The following is a 17212-nucleotide window of genomic DNA, read 5'->3' as shown; positions in this document are numbered from 1 at the left end:
GGCAACCAACCATTAACTCCCCTACAATAATATGTAAATAGCCAAGATCGATCGGCACTTACAACAATTGAATTCCTACAATAACTTCACGAAACATAGTTACTTAAAGCACATTTTATGGGAAAAGGTGAATGTCATTTTCGTTACGACAAAGTCCATAGAAATACTTGTTTGTAATTAAAATGAAAAATATCCCATACCTTGGGTCTTGAAATCGAAAACCCAGACAGCTAGAGCTAAATGCTGTAATAACTGAAGAAACCTTCACATTTACAATAATTTAAATTTAAGTTTCATTGATTTAGGAAATTGACGAATTTCTGACAGTTTTGTTTTTATTACGGTCAATAATAATTTAGATTAAATCGATCCACGACTTATAAACGTTCAAAGAGAACTTAGCATCCTTCCTAAACATGATAGGAAGCTGTAAAACGGCAGCCAAAAAGATGGCGGATTAAAAACATTTGATCCTCCATAGGTTTTTTTATTTTTATTTTTTTCTAACTAGATGATCTGAAGTAGTATTACGCTTATTTCAGAGGCAGCTTGACCAGTGAGAAACTGAACGAGTTGCTCGTAAACGGACCAAGAAACTTGCGCGACATAGCTGTCGTTGGGTTTATGTTTCATTTTTTTTCGCTTCTTACTTATTAGTTTTCGTGTAGCTAGTCTCATTCGAAAGTAGAAGTTAAAAGTTCGGCAAAATAAAAAAGAAATGTTCCTCGTCATTGTCATTGTATTTTTACGATCACTTTCATTTTTTATCGAGATTTGTAGCGTATTTAAGTTGGTAATGTGTAATGTTTTCGTATTTTTCGATCTGTCTGTCCCTGTCACTCATACCAGCATCTTGATAAGAGTGAGAGGGATAAAGAAAATCGAGAATACAAAAAAGTTGTTACCTACGTTTAGCCCCAAAGATTTTTTCATTTTAGTTCAATTTAGTTGGTCATTTTCAACTTCTTTTTATTAATCATCGTTTATTAATTGTTCGTGCTCAGCTACTGAGTAATTGCTTAAATAAAAAATATTGTTTGTAAGTTTTGTATAATTGGCGCTATTATTTAGTTGACGTACGTAATTATTATTTGGTAGTTTTTGTTTCAAACTAGAGCTAACTATATTTTTTTTATTTCATTTTTATACATTTCATTTGCCTTTTTACTTTACTTTTTTACGAACGATAAACATTAAATATCAATTAGGAATCAAAGAAATCTAGAAAGGCGTTTTCATATTACTTGCATCGCATTTTCGAAGATTGCTTTTTAATAACCGCAGAGATCCGTATTTACTCATAAAGCTTTTTTTTTATGAAAAAGAAGGGAAACGAGCACACGAATCACCCTTGCAAAGTTGCTGGCTTCGATGAACTAGGAATTAAATTGAATGGAGCCAATGCTAACATTCTCTACATTTCGTCAAATTTTACTTTCTTATCTAGACCAAAAGTCCAAATCTATCAATCTATCGAGTATCTAGACCAAAAGGACTCATGGGAAAATTGTTCTGTAAAATCAGACATTTACCTACACTTAAAATTTTATAATCAACCGTAAGAAAATTAGCTACTCTCAACACAAACTCAAGCATGTAGCTTCAAAACCGATTGCTTTTGACTCAATTAAGTAATAGAACTAAAACGCTCAAAAACCATCTTTTAATTCAAGTATTGTGCTTCAAGAATAGACTAAATTTTGTTTGATCAAAATATTGAAGACAACTTTTTTCAATGCCATGATGTTCTCACCTCAAACTACCGGTTCGTTCGTTCTTTTCAGCATAATGACGTCCACTGCCACAATGGCCTTCCCAAGGATTTCCATAACTAGTTTACCACTAATATCATCATCTCGGTTGTTTCTAATATTACTGCATCATTATTGACTGTGCAACAAATCAGCCAAAATCAAGACCAATGTCGTGACTGATACGGCTTCTCTGCCCAATGACGTCACTGTACAATTAATCATCTATTACACTATCAGTAAGATGAAATCTATTTTCTCTCTCAAATATTACATAGTAACAGCTAGTATTGAGAAGTGTGGTACTGAGCTAGGTATGGCCTAAGAAAATTAATAACGTCTAGGAAAAGTGCTAGCGGTGTGCGTAGGTATGTGTGACTGATTACTATAATTGAGCGTGATATGAATGTGGTTTCCTGTAAGATTAAGCTAAGGTGTGACATAAAAGGTGACCTTGGCCTTATAATTAATTTGCCCAACCAAAATCTATGGTGCCATTAGCTTCTGTCAACGACTTGTCCTCTTAAATTCAGTATGTCACAGAAATTCATACCAAAAGTGCAAATTCTATGAGAGTTCTGAATCCCCTTAGAAACAGTATAATGTGACTCTTGCTCGTGACTTGGAATTTTTCTGCTCCGCTATTTCCAGTCCCTGTAATTTTTTTCCGAGACAAAACCATGGGTTCAATTTATCGCTAAATTGTATCAATTTCATAAACAAAATTTTTTAGTGAGAAACTAAGGCCAAGAACAGACGGTGTAACGCAATTGCAACGAAACTGCAACTTTCTGATGATTCTTATGAATGAAACTGAAACTGAAAGTTTCAAACTGGTCGCGTCATGTGTGGTCTCTCAACGGACGCTATGGCAGAAACTTAGATGCAACTCAAAAGTAACTAGCAGTTGCAGTTTCGTTGCAGTTGCGTTTCACCGTCTGTTCTGGGCCTAAGAGTTCTTTGTCTTGTATGAAAGTATGGACTAAATGTATAGAGAGAGATAGAGATAGCTTCAATATAGGCTTAAAACTATTTTACAGATCCAAAGCACGTTCTAGAGAAAGTTATTGACACATAACATGTGCCAAAATAGTCCCAATATCACAATCTAGGTCACCCAGCCAGACTTCTCGGAGACGAAATGATGATTGTCAAGACATTTTGAACTCTGTACTTGTAGATATAAAGACTGCACAGGAAATCACAAGGTTTTTTTGCATTGCCAACTAGTGCAGTTATAATTGGACCAATGAAAGTAGTGAAATTAATGTCAGTGTTATTATTAAATCAAGTAATAAGAATTTGTCGATTGAGATTTTGTACAGAGAAAACAAAATTAAAAATATTAGTTTAGTTTCAGCCTTCGTTGCTCTGTGTTCAATGAGGATCAGTACTGTTGTAGAAAATGCAATAAAACTAGTATCTACGTTAATCTTTAAGACATAAGAAAGATATATCTTTTTGAATTATCCAAATCGGACCATTACTTACGAAGATATTAAGTAATAAACATAGGCCGTTTTTGCCGCTAAAAGTCAACGTACGCAGGGCCGCGTGACGTCATTATATCCGAATCGAGCGCAGCCGGCGTACTATTGGGATGGAAAATATTTTTTTCCAGCTAAACTATCAGTATTAGAAAAAAACTTATAATAACATTTATTCATGAAAATAAAGTAACCTATCGACCAGTAATTTTTAAAAATAAAAATTGTGAAAAATAAGTATCGCTATGTCCAAAAACCACATTTTCATAGGATTCGATGCAATGCGGAGACGCGGTTGGGGTGAGTGTAACTTAATGATTGTTTGTATTGAACATAATAATACATAATATGATGCTAATACCCAGTTTCTGGCCTGGGGAGGGGGATAAGTCATACCCAGCTTATAGCCTGGGGGGAGGGACAAGCCTTACCCAGCTTCTGGCCTTGGTGGGAGGGGGGGGAGAGGCAAGTCATACCCAGTTTCTGGCCTGGGGGGGGGGGGGGGGGGGTAAGTCATACCCAGCTTCTGGCCGAGGGGGAGTCATACCTAGCTTATGCTTATGGACTGGGGGAAGGGGCTAGCCTTACCCAGCTTCTGGCCTGGGGGAGGGGGGGGGGGGGGGGTCAAGTCATAACCAATTTCTGGCATGGGGGGGGGGGTATCATACCCAGCTTCTGGCCGAAGGGAAGTCATATCCAGCTTATGCTTATGGCCTGGGGGAGGGGCAAGCCTTACCCAGCTTCTGGCCTGGGGGGAGGGGGAGGGGTCAAGTCATACCCTGTTTCGGGCCTGGGGGGGGGGGGGGGGTAAATCATACCCAACTTTGGCCGAGGGGGAAGTCATGCCCAGCTTATGACCTGGGGAGAGGAGGGGGGCTGGGGAGTCATACCCAGCTTCTAGGCTAAGATCAAATAGATTTCCAGGAGGGAGCAGCTGTCCTTTCCTGCAGCAGCTGGCCCGCCCATGGAAACGGCGAATAGATAGGTAGGTACGTAGGTTTAACTCATAAAAACTAAATAACAGGTAGGTATTGCGTGTACATCGAAATGATCTTCATAGCAATGTCTTGTAGCCTAGGCAGAGTGTATCTGCCTCAGCTATACCTTATTGTTAGAAGTAGGGGTTGCAAGTCCCGGTACTAAGGAGTATTACTGAATTCCCGGTACCAGGTCTAAGCCAGTACCGGGAAAACCGGGAAATTCGGGAATTTTGGTACCCACGTGAATGGTTATTATTCATTAAAACAAATTACCTAATTTGTACGTAATTTTAATAAAAATGTAATAGGTTAACAAAAATATTAAACTTTTTCTGTTCAGTTCAATTGATTTGTTACCTTAATAATAAATCAGTCCAAACAGTTACACAACACGACAAAACTAGTTATAAATGCCTATTAAAAATCATAACCGTCATATTCATAAAAAGCAACAATCGTTTAATCAACCTATTTTAGTTAAAATATGTTTTCTCACTTTCTATCAATGTCAAATACTGGCAGCGACAAGAGTTAGAGTATGCGCACACCGTTGATTTTTAGTTGGCCGATAGTTGTGCCCGATTTTAATTTGTATGAAGAATCGGCCAAATCGAATCGGCGTAGTGTGCGCACCCCCATACATGCCCATACTGATCAACTGCCCGACTAAACTATCGGCCGACGAAAAATCAACGGTGTGCGCCTACTCTTAGGGACAAAACACAAATTAACTAAATTAGGTTTATAAAAAAACACGCTGTTGAAAGAAATAATAAGTATTATCTAAGTAAAATCAGATAAAACAATCAGTCTTAAAAGGAAGGATAATGAATTAGGAACATTATTAATATTTTTTCATTTGTTGATAGTGTGTACGTGAAAATATGATGGCATCTAGTCAAAAAATTGTTATTAAAAATAAATTATTGAAGTCCCGAAAGTACCGAAAGTCCCGGGAATTGCATCGTCAGTCAGTACCGGAACTAGATAAAGGATTAGAGTATCGGGAATTCCCGGGAAAAATGAGTACCGGGATTTCCCGGGAGCAAACCCTAGTTAGAAGTAAATAAATTAATACTTATACATTTTATATTTTACTTGGAAGAAGATATGACTCTAACAACACTTATGAACACTTTATTTGAATAAATCGCCAAATATACCACCGCGGAGACCCCAATCGCGTCTCTGCGTTCTATTGAATCGTATGAGCGTATGAATTTTTTGCGTTATTTTTCACAATTTCTATTTTTTTAAATTACCTATCGATAGCTTACTTTATTCTGATGAATAAATGTCATTACAAGTTTTTCTCTAAAACTGACAGTTTGGCGAGAAAAAAAAATTTTCTATCCACGCAGTACGCCGGCAGCGTTCGGATCGGATATAATGACGTCATCGTCCCCGCGCCGGGCGGTCAGTGAACTTTTTTAGTAATTTGGCCATAACTTCGTCAATTTTTGTCGTAGAACAAAAATTTTTGGACTGTGTATTAAGGATTTCTTAGCCCTATAAATCTGCATTCACAGCTAAAAATCGAAATGATCCTCATTTCTCTGTATTTTTACCCGAATGCGCCAGAAGGAGAGTTATGTTTTAAAAAAAATTGTACAGTCACTGTCAAATAGTTTGTGACACCCAAAGTGGCCAAAAAGTTGACAACACAACCTTATTCCAATTGAAACCAAGACGTGTTGCGAACCTTTTGGCTACTTTGGGTGTCACGAATTATTTTGACGCTGACTGTACTGCCACAAATTTTCACTCTGAATTTTGAAGTCGAATGTACAAGCCAAATGACGAAAGCATGCGGGAAAATAAGAAGTCATAAAAGTACGTACAGAATGTAATATTTCAAACAAATGCTTTTAAACAACCTCGTGGATAATTTGGCTAACGTCCAGCCGAAAACAGTTCAATAATGTCGCCCGGCTAAATTGGCTATTGTCTCATGAATAAAGAGGTACTTCTTGAAATAATTTAGGGACATGAATTGTCTTATAACAGCAAGCCAATTGACGTTTGCGTCACGCCATAATACATACAATTTTGATTGTTGAAATTTCTATACAGTTGAATCTCCGGAATCCGTTAAAAAAAGTCATAAAAGTAATTTCTTTTCTGCAAAAAGCGCTTTTACACGTCATCGTGTAACTTTAACCCTACTACTGCTTCGGGACAATAAATGGACAAGCGCTCAGAAGAAGCAGCACAAGAAACTCGCTAACATTCATAATCTACTATACAGTGTGTCCGGGCTTGTAGTGATCAAACTTTAAGGGCAAAATCTAGGGACAATTTTATCGATAAAAATACTTCAAATTTGGGGCCTGACCCATTTCTCGAAAAATTACATCGATTTAAGTTTTTAATTTTTAGTTTACACCTCTTCTTTAAAAAACAAGTGAAAGCGTGGGTAGCTTAACATTAATATGCAAATATTTTATATCATGCGATAGCCAATAAAATTATCTATTAGTAGAAGAAGAAAACAGACACAAATTTCATACATTTTATGGGAGTAAGAATGGATTTAATTAGAAAAATACATTACTTTTTTCACTTCTTTTTCAGTTATTTTCCAACACAAGAAAAACCAGGTCGTTAAGGTATGTTTTATTTGCATTGTATTTTTAGTATTTAAGCTATTCTACAAAACGAATGTAAATTTATTAGTCTACGTCTATTAGTTACAACGTAATTGTTGAACAAAGATACCCCTTCCCAGCGGTTTCCATAGTAATCGGAATAGGTTGTGTGATTATTTCAGGCAGTGCATTTTCGCATGTCGCGTGCGCTATGGAAACCGCTGGGAAGGGGTATCTTTGTTCAACAATTACGTCGAAACTAATAGACGTAGACTAATAAATTTACATTCGTTTTGTAGAATAGCTCAAATACTAAAAATACAATGCAAATAAAACATACCTTAACGACCTGGTTTTTCTTGTGTTGGAAAATAACTGAAAAAGAAGTGAAAAAAGTAATGTATTTTTCTAATTCAATCCATTCTTACTCCCATAAAATGTATGAAATTTGTGTCTGTTTTCTTCTTCTACTAATAGATAATTTTATTGGCTATCGCATGATATAAAATATTTGCCTGTTAATGTTAAGCTACCCACGCTTTCACTTGTTTTTTAAAGAAGAGTTGTAAACTAAAAATTAAAAACTTAAATCCATGTAATTTTTCGAGAAATGGGTCAGACCCCAAATTTGAAGTATTTTCATCGATAAAATTGTCCATAGATTACGCCCTTAAAGTTTGATCACTACATGCCCGGACACACTGTATAAAAATAAGTCGGGTTTTCCTCCCTGACGCTATAACTCCAGAACGCACGAACCGATTTCCACGGTTTTGCATTCGTTGGAAAGGTCTCGGGCTCCGTGAGGTTTATAGCAAAGAAAATTCAGGAAAAATTTCAACAGAAAAGCGGAAAGGGGGTAAAACGGGATCCACGCGTACGAAGTCGCGGGCGGCCGCTAGTATGGTAGGAAACTGACTCTATACTTTTGATCATTGTTAAAATTTTCCGACCGTGTGTAGGTACCTACCATGTATTTTCTTGTGTGTAATGTGACGTAGAAAATTTTTGAAATTCTCTTCATTGTTAAAAGAACTATCCACTTTATCGGCCAGTTAGTGACCAGCATACTATGAACCATAAAATTATAGAGATATTTTCAAATAGCCCACCTTTTGACCACTGTTTTGGCATTAATATGATTTTTAGCAATGACATTTCTCCTTTGAAAATATAGACTTACCTACCGTCAACCGTCTGCTGCAATTAGTCATAGAGTACAAAAACTGCACGTTGTCAACCGCAAAATTGGCAGCGAACAACTTTATTATGTCGACGGAACTATTCTCGGCGCGTCCTTTGCGTGCGCTGAAATATGTGGAATGCACCTGTAAGTTCGACATGTCAAAATTTTCCATATCCAAAAGCTAAAACTCCTAATGATCTTAAGAACCTGACGTAAGTGACAGTGACGCTTCATCTTAGAAAGTCTGAAGTGGAAGGGTTAAAAAAATATACCGGAGCGTGTTAGCATAGATTCTAAAAGCCTGCCAAAATGGTACTTTACCAATTTTAAATTCAATTGCCACGCTATTCCCTAAATTTTCCATTAATATGGTTTTCACTAGTATCTTATGATATAAACGAAAGGACTACTGTAAAGCTTCAAGCACACCAACGCGTGCAGATCGCCATCGCCTGCGCGATCATAGGCCAATGACAGGTCGCGCGACCCATGACAGTTCTCGTGATGACTTGTCATTGGCCTATGATCGCACCGGCGATGGCAATCTGCACGCGTTAGTGTGGTTGAAGTTAGCCAGTTCTAAATGAACTTAGTAAGAATTAGGAGAAAGTATCATTCTATAAGAATTTCTCCACAAGAATCATCTCGATTGTGTCAAAAATCTTGTATTCTCATTCCACATACATCACAGTGTAGGTATACCTATAGATCGTGTCATCCACGAAGATGCGCCCCACCATTTTTCTGTTAAGTGTTATCGGTACACGCTAAATCATCCATGAGTGCACACGCACACCAGTAATAACGCTCGGATTGCTCGGATCAAACTCTCCGCACCCAGCGCTTCCCTCGACCAAATTGGTGGGGCGCGTCTTCGTGGATGAAACGATCTATGCCCACCTCTTTATCCACCCTTTCTACTTGTTCTTCTACAACTGTCACTGGCCATTGCAGCGCTTCAGTGTCCACCTACGGAGACAAGCAGGAGGAGGGCCAGCTCAAACAGTACCACGTGGAGCAGCGCTTCGCGGACCGTCGGTACAAGGTCACCAGCGCCCGGACCTACTTCTACCTCAATGAGGCGTCTTGCGAGAAGAACATGGAAGCGTTCTTGAAGAGTATCGACGCTGTTGCCGGTTAGTATTTTTCAGCAGTTAGGTATTTATTTGTAAGGTCTCGTTGATAAAACTATATTGGCTGATCTAAGCCTGGATCTACGAGATAATGGAATCTAAGCGATCATAAATTATCCCATCAATACTCTGGTACATTTGGTATTCCTGGAGGAGATGTATTTTATATTAATAATGTCTCAATCTGGTCTTTCGTTGTGTTTTTGTGTTTGAAGTCATTAAAGTAATGTAATATTTATTGTAATCAAAATCTTTTATATTGTGCAGGTATCACCAAGAGCACGGGACTTATGGCTATCAAACTGACAGCCCTCGGAAGGCCGCAGTTGTTGGTAAGTTCTTTATTTGGAATTAGTAGAAGTTTGAGGGCCGGAAGAAGTAGTGTGGGCAGGCCCCACTAGGTGGACCGACGAGATCGTCGGTCCACCAGATGGTGAAGTCGCAGGAAGTGCCTGGATACGGGCAGCGCAGGACCGGTCATTGTGGAAATCCTTGGAAGAGGCATTTGTCCAGCAGTGGACGTCATTTGGCTGAAACGAACGAACGAAATGTTTGATATAGGTACATTAAGGGTAAGGGAGTCGCTGGCTGGAACGCATAACGTAAAAAAGTGGCAAAAAATGGTTCAAATAAAAAAAATCGTACAGGAATTTTATTTAAAAAAATAATACACTCTCATACATAAAACACACTCTTACACATAAAGTAAAGACTTTCTTATTATTGGGCATATTATTAGTTTTTTCCTTTTTATTTGTGTTTACAATGGCATAGGTGGCTTTTCAAACTTAAATTGTCTTTTTTTTGTTACTAGTATAAAGTGCATTTACAACGCCATTTAATTCCAAGCCTCGTACTCCAGTCCCCAAGAGACAGGTGTAACCTAGTTTGGGGACCACTAGCCACTGTCTATTAGACAGTTTGACACCATACTCCAATAATTCGAAACCACAACTTTTTTAAAAAGACCCTTCAATCTGGTCTTAAAAACTTAATTAATTTTAAATTACCTGTAAATTACGATTTTTGTTCGCATTGTAGTTGAAAAAAGTAGTTTAATTGAGTTGATAAAATAGTGACGTCCACTTGCTTGTAGTGCCATACAAAATCTAAGGGAGAGTTTCGTTTTGACAGTTTTAAAAAGTACGTCAATTGATTGGTGGTGTCAACATGTCTATACTAAGTTGTAACCTTGGTTAAATAAAGGATTTATTTATTTGATCACTTACATATTAGCTAACGGTGTTCCCTTCATAATTTCTTCAGCTACAACTGTCGGAGGTGATTATGCGCGCACGTAACTACATGCAGCAGATCGCCGGCGGGACCGGCAACGTGCTCACCCACCACAAGACCATCGAGGATCTACAGCGGTACTTCGGAGACAACAGCTCCAAGCCGGAGGTGCAGGCTTTCATGAGGAGCATCACCTCGGATAAAGAGGGGTAAGATATGGTTCATCTTATCGCTCTTAACCGCCTCTGTGGTCTAGTGGTTAGACCACCTGCTTCAGACGCAGAGGTCCCGGGTTCGATTCCCAGTGGGAGCAGAATTTTCTGTTCGGTTTGGTTGGTGGTAGGGCTTGTTTCAAGTCCGCCTGGCTAGCTACCACCATCTTACCTAAGTATGTCGCCATAACAAAAATGTTAACAGCATTGTTGTGTTCCGGCAGTTAGAGGTAAGACAGCCAGTTCCTCTGTGGTTGAGGATTCCGGGTGAAGCTCGCTTCCATCTTCGGCTTGATCATCACTTACCATCAGGTGAGATACAGGCCAAGAGCAACCAGACCAAACTAAGCAGGGCTATACTCCTGCTAAATTGTCACCGTAAAATCTCGACATGGTGTACCAAGGTCTTCGTAATTCTATGTTCATAAGCTCAGGGAAGTCGGAAAGGAAAAGGTGCAAGCGAAAGGTTGTGATTTCAAATCCCATCTGATTCTGTATTTTTTTTTCAAGTGAACCACCACCACGGTTATCATGGTGAATACCACTGCGCTGATATTATTATGATTTCGGGGTTCATTGCACGGGAAGAACATGGTAACAAGTCCCAGGTGTCGATATGATATCTAAATATAGCGTTTGTTGCTCATCATTCCGTTATGTCATATTCCGCGCGTGTTGCGTGGCGGTAGGGCAACGTCCCAAGACGGAGTTATTTCGACAATTAATCACTCTCACACTTGGCAGTGTTCCAGGATTGACGTGGATGATAGTAATCAGAGATTGCTTATCTATAAAATAGAATAACGTGTGTTAGGATAGGTCACTATGGGACTTATCAAAATATTCAAATAGAATCGAAATTAAAGATTTGACATCATTCGCAGCTCGTGTATGTAAAATATACAGACATTCTTATTAGGTAATCGAGATTACTTCCTTTTAGTAACTATTAACACTCCAAAATCTGAGAGAAAACATTTTTCTTCTTCAGTTGCAAGTTAACGGTTGATATCAAAATGCACTCTAAGTGATGAAACTTCTGTATTATTAACCTCTGTTACATCGTTAATTTCGTTTAAGTTTTGTTAATGGACTGCATACCTCGCTTGGCTCGCTGCCAGCCTCTGACGTGTCTGGTCGTCATCAACTATGCAGACTGGATGTTACTTGACGTCTCGAGTGTCATTTCCAGTGCTGATACTGCAAAACTGACCCTTGAGACTCATTATTATTCTGCCTAATTCCCTTTTTGGGACTTTAACCTATAAAATAAGTTGCTATGTATATACCTAGTACAAATAATTTTCTTTGTATGGTATTTTGATTTCGATAGACGCAAATATGTATTTTTCTAGCTTTGTATTCATATAAAGCTCACATTTTAAACTATTTTATTTATTTAACTCAATTCGTATTCCTATGCCATAGCTGTGATGAGCTACTACCTATGCCGTAGGTGTTGTCTACTTCGTGTTAATATATCCAGTCAGAATGATGGAAGCTAAAACTACTACACTATTCTTTTTTGTAAATAATATTAGCTAAGATCACGTTCATCCGTACCCGTATTATTATGTTCCAATCGAAATGGTATTCCGTTTAAATATTTTGGGATTATTTGATGCCTAGGAAACACTTATGAGTTTTATCTCTCATGTCTGGTGCATTAAGTTATTACTGTACTAAGTTATGATTTGTAAATGTAAACGTACCTCTTTCGTCACAGTATCGTTCACCTGTTCCCGTGGTCGAACATCCTGGACGCAGACATGGGCCTGTCGGACTCGTTCCGGGTGCCTGACCCGAAGACGGGCCAGATGAGGCGGCTCATCTCGCAGATATCCCCCAAGGAGGAGGAGATGTTCCGCAACATGCTCCGTCGGCTTAACGTTATCATCCAGGTAAATTATATCTTTATTAGTTATGTTTTAAGTGTTTAATTAATGTAAATAAGGAAAGTTGATAGCTGGGTGAGCTGCTAAGACCGTTAGGTCTCGTTTCATGTTAAAATGTTGACCGATTCCATCTACTTGTCTTAAGTATTGGCAGGAAATTGTTTTTCTATATTGTATAAAATTCACGCGTCCTATCCTTCGGTAGTAGGTTTTTAATAGAGGTTTTGTTTGGCCTGTATGTTAACATTTGTAGCAAAAACGCGATTGAAGAAAAAATATCCAGGGTTTTAAACGAAGATGATCATATTTACTGATTATGATAACTTCTCTCTCAGTACCCAGTTTCCCCAAAGTAGTGGTAGGGAATTCTAGATTTAGAAGCGTATACCTGTAAACTAATGAACAATTGAAGCTGAAGTGGCAATGGGCAGGGCACATAGTACGCAGAACTGACGGCCGATGGGGCAGAAAGGTTCTGGAATGGAGGCCGCGTACCGGAAAACGCAGCGTGGGTCGTCCACCTACAAGGTGGACCGACGACATCGTAAAGGTAGCAGGGAAGCGCTGGACGCAGGCCGCTACCAATCGATCAACATGGAAAGCATTGGGGGAGGCCTATGTTCAGCAGTGGACGTCTTGTGGCTGAAATGATGATGATGATGATGATGATGATGATGAATGAACAATTTAATCATGATTGCAGGCAGCCAACGAGGTGGACGTGCGGATCATGATCGACGCGGAGCAGACGTACTTCCAGCCGGCCATATCGCGCATCTGCGTCGAGATGATGCGCCGGTACAACAAAGTTAGTACAGCTTTTAATACAGTACAAATACACTCAACATCAAATAAACCGCACCTTCCGCGACGCGAACTTTAAATATTTTCTTCTGACACAATTATGGTACCCCAACAATATTGGTGTTATTTGAAAGCCCAATAAATATCCTTAAAGAAAAATACATTTCATTTCTAAATAAATGATTAACATATTATTATACCTACCATAAATGTGACTTGGAAATAGACCTCACTTTGGGCTCACCTCTGGGAGCAATTAGACCAATTTTATGGTTATAAAACCAAATAAAGATCTCACGTGTCCTCTTTAACAGATGGATAGCGATTAATCCCAACTTAACAGTTTTAAAGTCATAAAAAATGGCTATAGCGTAACTAGAACTACCTATTTTTTGAATCAGAAATGACTCTGGATCCTTGTATAGACACATTTTTTGGGGGTAAAAACCTTTCCTTTAATGAAATGAAATTTAGAAGTAGGCTTTCAAACGGTACCAATGTTGGTGGGAAGTGGGGATGCATACGTTTGATAAGTGCTTGTCGCGGGAGGTGCGATTTATTTGATGCCGAGTGTAGTTTCATTTCGGAAGCCTAAATATTTCCTATTTCGCTAAAGGTTTTCGGAATGCAAGTATCGTTGAAAACATACCTCTGTAATAGATAGCTTGTATACCCGATAGTTGAAAATGGATTTCTGCATCATGCCACTGTAATGCACAAAATTCACTGGCATTTCAGAATCAGGTGAAAGTGATGATAAATCTGAAGGTGAAAGCGGGCATCACTTGGAATCCTCAACCACAGACCAACTTTTGATCGCATTTTGACATTATTTGTTTGTATTAGACTATGACGTATTTATAGTTATAGTCCCACGATTCTGTAACGTCAAAATCAAAAACTAAACCCAGTATTCCGGTAATGTCATATATGGTTGTCCAACGTGGCAAAAATCCGATATAGACGGTGGCGCACCATCTTACTTTAACGTCAAACGTCAAAAATCTGTCAAACTTCATACAAAAAGCACCGGTTATTGTTACGGTTAAAATTAGGTGGTGCAACCCACCCTCAATGTTGTCTTCTTGACGTACTTTTTATTTCAGTTTAATTTTTTCTCTAAAACCTCACATTTTTGTTGAACAGGAGAAGTTCCTAGTATTCAACACGTACCAGACGTACCTGAAGAACACGTTCAACGAGATCCTGACGGACTTGGAGCAGGCGTCGCGGCAGAACTTCTTCTGGGGCGCCAAGCTCGTGCGCGGCGCTTACATTGAGCAGGTGAGTGCGCATTTTTGTATTGAACTTGGCTCTCCTTTTTACCCGCCTGCGCCAGAAGAAGGGTTATTTAAATTTATCAGGGATGTTATGGAAATCCGTAACCGTAACCGAAACTTTCGGATATCCGAAATTAAAAAATATCCGAAACCGTAACCGATTCAAAAGTTTCGGATGTAGGCAGTTTAGATTGTTTTTTGTATACAAATGCATAACAGCCTGATTTACCTTTTATCTAGTATCAATTTTTAATTTTTATTACTTTTTATTCGATGTAAAGTGTGCGTCCATGAATAAAGCGTGTTGGTTAACTATTGCAAATTGCATTCTAAAGCACATATATCCGTAACCGTAACCAAAACTTTCGGATATCCGAAATAAAACCCCTAACCGTAACCGAAACTACATATTCATAACATCCCTTACATTTATGTTTTGGGGGGATATAGCATTCACTGATTCAATATTTGTGTTTTTTCACAAAGCCAAGTCTCCAGCGCGTTTTGTCCTACCAATCAACAAAAACATCTTATCATTCAACATTTTTGCAGGCAATTTTATTGAATGTTGACAATATCGTCGGCTGATTGCAAGAAGTCATTAACTAGCAGAAACAAGATTTCGAGAAATAGCTTAATGAAGTTTGGAGAGAAAAAAGCCATTTAAAAAAATTATATAATAGGTAGCGCCGCAATGAAAATGCCGATACATAAAAATAAGTCTTAGTAAAAATTTTTAGTTACTGGCATTTCAAAATAACGTACACAGTATTTTAAAAAAATCAAAATATGAAGTTAATGTCTTTTGACTGACGGCCAACTATAACAAACCAAGAAGTAATTACTTTTTACTTTATCGGATTACCGTGATACATGTTAAATCAAGTTAAATTACGTTTAAAATAATATAATAAACAATCATAATAACGAAATATGTATTATGACCTGTCATCTTCTGGGTCACATTCTAAACAAAAAATTCAGAAACAGTGCAGTGTGGATGACATAGAAAAGACAACACACGAGATGTTTTCTTCATGAAAATTTTCGCAACTACAGATGATATAATTTTGTAAATCTGTAGCTACGAATTCTTACATAACCGATGCTAATTGCTAGATAAAAATAGGGTATACACGAGCACAAAATAATCCTCCCTCAGACACTACCGTGTAGAAAATTTTCATGAAGAAAACATCTCGTGTGTTGTCGCAAAATTTTCGCAACTACAGATATAATTTTGTAAATCAGTAGCTACGAATTCTTACATAACCGATGCTAATTGCTAGATAAAAATACGGTATACACGAGCACAAAATAATCCTCCCTCAGACACTACCGTGTAGAAAATGTTCATGAAGAAAACATCTCATGTGTTGTCTTTTCTATGTCATCCACACTGCACTGTCTCTGTTGGCAAGATTAAGAAGAGGTGCAGCAAACGCAGTTAAGGAACGGCTGGGATGAACAAGGATAGGCGCATTATAAATCTTTATTAAGTTCTGGCAGTTAGTCAAAACAGTGTGTGTATTGACTATGTTACGACACAAAATCATTAATGGACAATAATTACTTTAATGCTATAAAAATTGACGAAACTGTATTTATCAAGTTTTACAAAAATAAATCTTCCAAAGTACGGCAGATATCCATTTACTGATTCTTGCATAATATAGTATAAGTCGCGGCCAATATCGCCATGCTAGTATGGACACTTAATGACTTTTTGTAGTTAATGACTTCTTGCAATCAGCCGACGATATGTTCTTGGGGCAAAACAGGCGCTGGAGACCTGGCTTAACTTGTCAAAGTCAAAGTCAAAATTTCTTTATTTGTTTAGACTAATAAATAGTTCTTACAAATCGTCATTTTGCTCTTAAGGAACCTCTACATGTCTCATAATCTTTTTACCCTACCTTGAAATAAAGGTGGGTGGGAAACTATTCTAGATGAGACCAGTACAAGCTGAGCCGCTCTACTTGCGATGTAGTGTGGACGTACATTGAGCCTATAACCACAGTAGATAAATCAAACAGTACGGAAGCTTCATACAAACGCTCGAAATCAGACTCACGCACACAGACGCACGCTTTACACGAGCTCTAAGCGAACCTCGCAGTCCATCCGTCGCGAGTGTCGCGCGCGTTGTGTTTTTAATAATAATTTTATTGCATGCACTGTCCGCTGTATTTTTAAAAACATGCCACGAGTGTATTGCGTAGTATACGGCTGCTTGAACTCGGCATCTTCAAAACCAGAACTTTAATTTTTAAAACTTCGTAATAATTCTGAATTGTAAAAATTATTAAATATTACTTTTTAAATAAAGTGCTTACATCTCATTTAGTAATATAATAGTTCTTTTTAAATTACGTAATTACGCTTTTTAACAATTTATGTGTTCTATTTGATAAAGTAATTTGCTCCGCACGCTTTTGTACTAAGTGATGAACTGAATTTAAAATGAGGCAATAGCTATGTGAAAGTAAGTATCCGGTATTTTATTTATGAGAATAGAATATCTTCTACCGGCGTCTAACTTACTTAATCAATTTATTCGATTATGTATTCGATTTTTATAGAACCTAATTAACGTTTTATTTTTTTGTTAACTACTTAGTCAATTAATTTATTCCATTAGGTATTTGATAATTAAAAAA

At 37.9% G+C, this 17212-nt stretch overlaps 1 protein-coding gene across 1 annotated transcript in view; it reads left to right on the top strand.

Moving 5' to 3' along the window:
- Positions 1-17212, top strand: part of LOC135082527 (proline dehydrogenase 1, mitochondrial) — a 38420-nt gene that overhangs the window by 13966 nt on the left and 7242 nt on the right. The window contains exons 4-9 of the mRNA XM_063977328.1: positions 8947-9128; positions 9393-9457; positions 10392-10570; positions 12300-12474; positions 13172-13276; positions 14419-14556. Coding sequence (XP_063833398.1) covers positions 8947-9128; positions 9393-9457; positions 10392-10570; positions 12300-12474; positions 13172-13276; positions 14419-14556 — 844 coding nt within the window. The remainder of the gene's footprint in view (positions 1-8946; positions 9129-9392; positions 9458-10391; positions 10571-12299; positions 12475-13171; positions 13277-14418; positions 14557-17212) is intronic.

The sequence above is a fragment of the Ostrinia nubilalis genome, chromosome 21, assembly GCF_963855985.1.
Source record: "Ostrinia nubilalis chromosome 21, ilOstNubi1.1, whole genome shotgun sequence".
Lineage (NCBI taxonomy): Eukaryota > Metazoa > Arthropoda > Insecta > Lepidoptera > Crambidae > Ostrinia > Ostrinia nubilalis.
The sequence above is the reverse complement of the archived record's forward strand: the minus strand, read 5'-3'. Positions and strand labels throughout refer to the sequence as shown.